Genomic DNA, 4,170 nt, shown 5'->3' with positions numbered 1-4,170 from the left:
ATGCTCGAATATCCGTCCTACTAATAAACAGGAAAGATGCTCTAACAACATAATTTGCTGAGCAAACTATTTAGCAAACTTTGTTTGTCAAAACTTAATATTTTTGGTCTCCGTCAAATATTTAACAATTTATGTTCGTTAGATTTGACGAAAACAATAGAAAAATACACCAAAAATAGCAGAAATTACACCTTAAAACAGAGTTCATTAAATACGATGATTCCTCCATGACTACATAGGGCATTGAATCAATCATATAATTTGGACAAACAATGACGGTTAATTATCTTTTTTAACTGCATAATATCCAACATATCCTTCTTTATACAGAAAAGATGGTACTTTCCTCAAAGGTACTCACAGAAGAACACAATCCTTTCGGAAAATGTTATAATAGTTGCCATGGAAAAGGATATGAAAACTAATTAGGTGAAAACAGCATAATAGAAAAGATGATTTTTCATGCTGATTGAAATGACATTAGATTCAAATATCATGACACTTATCACTGATATATTATTGAATATTGTTGGTACGTTATAATTTACACAGCATCTCATGATACATGTAAATAACACCTATAGGCCAATTGTTTCATTCAGTATCTGAGATGCTACCCGCAACTTACTGCTGAATCTTCACCTGTTTTCATCAAATGTGCCCAAAGTTCAGCCAAATCTTTCAGCAGCTTTCCTTGATATTGCATCTTCATGAGTAAAGTATCCTCTTGCATTCTGGGGGTGTACATAATCCATTTACTGCGCTACAAGTAGAACTGGACCCTGACCAAAGTTAAGAAGCAAATTTTGCAGTCAATATATTGCTTAATGTGATGTATAATGTCAGCTGAGGGTTTCTACTGCCCACCAGCTGCTCTTGAAGCTCTTAATTAGCTTTTGTTAGTTAAAAATCATAAGTTCAGTAAAGACGAATTAATATTCACTGAAGGCTTCTTGCTTCCTCCCGCCCAAAGAAATCATTTTGCTTTCATATTTGACAATTTGTTCACTAATAAAGCAGAAATGTGTAGGCCAACAGTGAGATTGTTCTGATACAAGCTTATTGGATCAAGATAATCAATGGCATATACAATCTATTGCTTTAGAAGTGAAGATACACAAACTGGTTATTTGGATTCACAGAGTAGGAGGAGAAGAGAATCAACCCAACAATTCTTGAAGCTGGCCTAGGAGAAGCAATAACCTTTGGTAAAGGCAAGTGACCGCTGCCTGTTGGCAATGGCTGAAATAACCTGAGTCTATTTCAGATACAACTTTTCTCAGTTCAGTATAACAGAGATATCAATGTTGGTACCAAAGGCCTATAAAGAAAGTAGAGTCCTTTATTAAAGGCAATAACTACTGCCCGTTGGGAATGGCTAAAATATCCCTCAAATTCATTTGAAATCCTTCGTTACTCAGTTCAGAAATCAGCATAGATGTTCTAACTGAGATGTACAGGTTTTATAGGCCTATAAAGAAAGTTGATTTCGCTTCTGGCTGATGCAATGGTTAAGTGCGTGATTGACACATCTTACACCAAGTACCATTCCCGTTCAACCCATGAGCCCGAGCTTTCCACGGAATAATCCCATTTCAGAAGCACTTCAATGTAATCACGAAAAGTATCATAGCATTTAAGAGCCCGTTTGGACATAAGAAATTTTTCCCTTTTTTCCAAAAAAAATTCACTTTTTCCCGAAATCAGCGTTTGTTCGTAAAATTTACAATTTTAACTTGAAGATGAATTTTGAAAATTTTCAAAAATTTGAAAAACTTCAAAAAACAGTTTTTCAAAATTTTCACTCAAATCACTCACAAAATTTCATGTCCAAACACAACTCTAAATTTCAAATATCATTTTCACTTGAAAAACTTTTTCCCCCTATTTTGGAATTTTACAATTCGTATGTCCAAACGCCCACTAAAAATGCTAACACTGCTGCTGGTACTAAATGTTAGTCAGCTTCAGCTTTTTCCTTACCTACTATATGGCTTTACAGAGTTAGTTTATGCAAGACTGCTACTTTCAAATTTAAACCCAACAAATTAATAGCCCAATAAACACATATAACACGAGTTATTGCTTTACTCTGTTTGTTGTTGCAGTGAACCTCAATCTTTAATCATCAAAAATAATTCGTCAAAGGAGCACCAAGTACGCTGAATACGTTATCACTAAATGACCTCTGATTTTGTATTTTTGTCCTCTCTTTTAGCTAAACAGGTCTAATTCTGATACATCAAATTGGAGTAATGAGAATCATTTGTTTTAGTCAGTAAAATAATTTTAGTATATATAAGTGTAGCATAAATCTTGGAACAGCTAGATATGCAAATACATAATAAAAGAGAATGCTTTAAAGACTAACCGAGCTAGGTCCTCACAGCTAGTGCATCAATCAGCAGCAAATGGGGCAAAGCACCAAGCCATTTTCATTACACTCAGTACATTTCACCACCAAAGTTCTCCCCTCTTTCTGTTCCATGTCTTCCTTCACCACCATCACCATCTTGCAGCTCCCATTACAAGCAAAACAAGGCAAGAACCTAACACCCCCACAACCGTCACAAACAAAACCAGCTTTCACCTTTGGCAACCCTTGAAGCAAATCCCCTAAATTCCCTTCCTCCACAATCCTCATTACCTCCTCAGCCCCACCTATATACCTTCCTTTAAAAAACACCCTAGGAGGGATTAACTCAGTGCTCTTTTTACCCTTCATCAGCTCCTTCAGTTCATCCCTGAAACCCCTATCCATTGAAATATCTCTCTCGGAATACAAAACCCCAAGCCCCTCAATTGCCGATCTAACTGCATTACAAGCCTCAAAAGTCCTCCTCACACCCCTCAACGTTGTTGTGTAAATTACTATTTTATCTTCACCATTTGGGGGACAAAGATTTTCAAAACCATCAAGCTTGGAATCACAAGACATTAATCTTGTTGGCTTAAAAAAGTCAGCTTTATCAACCACATCGTTAAAAGATGGAATATTTGGGCTGGAATTCTCTTTGCTAGGGAACGATTTCAAGAATCTGAAGCTAGAATCAGGGGTAGACAACTTGAGTAAAGTTGAAAAGCGAAAGCTGTCACTGATGGGTGTCATGGAGGTGGAATCAAGACCAGCCATAAGCTCCCAAGAATTGATAATATCGGAGGTGTGTGACTTGAGGGTTCTGGGTTCAGACAAGGGGCTTGGGAAAAGTGAACCAAGAGTGTGGCGAGGGGGTGGGGTAGGGGTAGGAGGGACAATGGTGGTGGGGGTGGAGGAGGGTGGAGGAGAGGAAGGTGGGTCAAGGGTCAAGAGACCATAAGTGGTGGAAGTGAGAGAGACAATGTGGTGGCTGAAACCGGCGGCTGAGCCACCCATTTGGGTGAATTCATTGTCTTGGTTGAGCAGAGTTGATGAAACGCAGCCCATTATTGCAATGGCAGAAGAGAGAGTCAATGAAATTAGGAGGGTGAAGTGAAGAGTGTGAAAAGGACAAAGGGAGTGTAAAATGGATCAGAGGGAGAGAGAGTAAAATACAGGAGAAGACTTTTCTGAAGCGTGAGAAAGATTTTGATAATAGTACTACAATACGTACTTGTTTAATGGCGGAGTTCGAGGAGTTTGCATTCAATTTTTGAAAAATGACAGTGGTGGGCATTGACGTGTGGGATTGTGGGAGCAGATTGCTTTCTTTTTTGCGTTTTTGGTACTTTTACCGCTCAAATATTTCATTTTCAAATTCAACCCCTTAAGATACTGTTTCTGTCGTAAAGACTAAAAAGGGAGAGCCTAGCCATTCACTTTTGCCCCTTTTTCTTAGTTGTATTTCTTTCTCTTTCTTTTTTTGTTGGATAATCAGTGGACAGTAGTAGTAATAGATTTGAAATCAGATACACTCATTTAATAATTATATAATTTAACTAAAATCACTAGACAACAGCTCTAATCCTATTGTACCTTGTTGTTCACTTTCTTTCTGTTTATTTCTACACCAAGTATGTTCTTTTTTTTAAACTCTCCCTCTCTTCCTTCGCCTCATTTTTTATATACACGACACAAATTTACCAGTGTTTTGAGCAAGAAGCGCTTTCTTTGTTCTGGAAAACAAAAGGTACTTATAACGCTTTAGTGAACAAATCTTGTTTCATTCAATTTAATTGTTTTTAACGAGTAGA

General features: G+C 37.3%; 1 protein-coding gene across 1 annotated transcript; it reads right to left on the bottom strand.

Moving 5' to 3' along the window:
* Positions 1 to 480: 480 nt before the first annotated feature.
* LOC104106523 (uncharacterized protein At5g39865-like) lies at positions 481 to 3,654 on the bottom strand. The gene is made up of 2 exons (XM_009615090.4): positions 2,372 to 3,654; positions 481 to 782 (listed from the first exon to the last, which is right to left on the bottom strand). The coding sequence occupies exon 1, from the start codon at positions 3,422 to 3,424 to the stop codon at positions 2,402 to 2,404; it is 1,023 nt and encodes a 340-aa protein (XP_009613385.1). The 5' UTR covers positions 3,425 to 3,654; the 3' UTR covers positions 481 to 782; positions 2,372 to 2,401.
* Positions 3,655 to 4,170: the final 516 nt, after the last annotated feature.

Source organism: Nicotiana tomentosiformis, chromosome 8 (assembly GCF_000390325.3).
Source record: "Nicotiana tomentosiformis chromosome 8, ASM39032v3, whole genome shotgun sequence".
NCBI lineage: Eukaryota > Viridiplantae > Streptophyta > Magnoliopsida > Solanales > Solanaceae > Nicotiana > Nicotiana tomentosiformis.
The sequence above is the reverse complement of the archived record's forward strand: the minus strand, read 5'-3'. Positions and strand labels throughout refer to the sequence as shown.

Excerpts from the sequence above, each read along its gene's own strand:
- LOC104106523 (XM_009615090.4), bottom strand. The coding sequence starts at position 3,424 with ATGGGCTGCGTTTCATCAACTCTGCTCAACCAAGACAATGAATTCACC.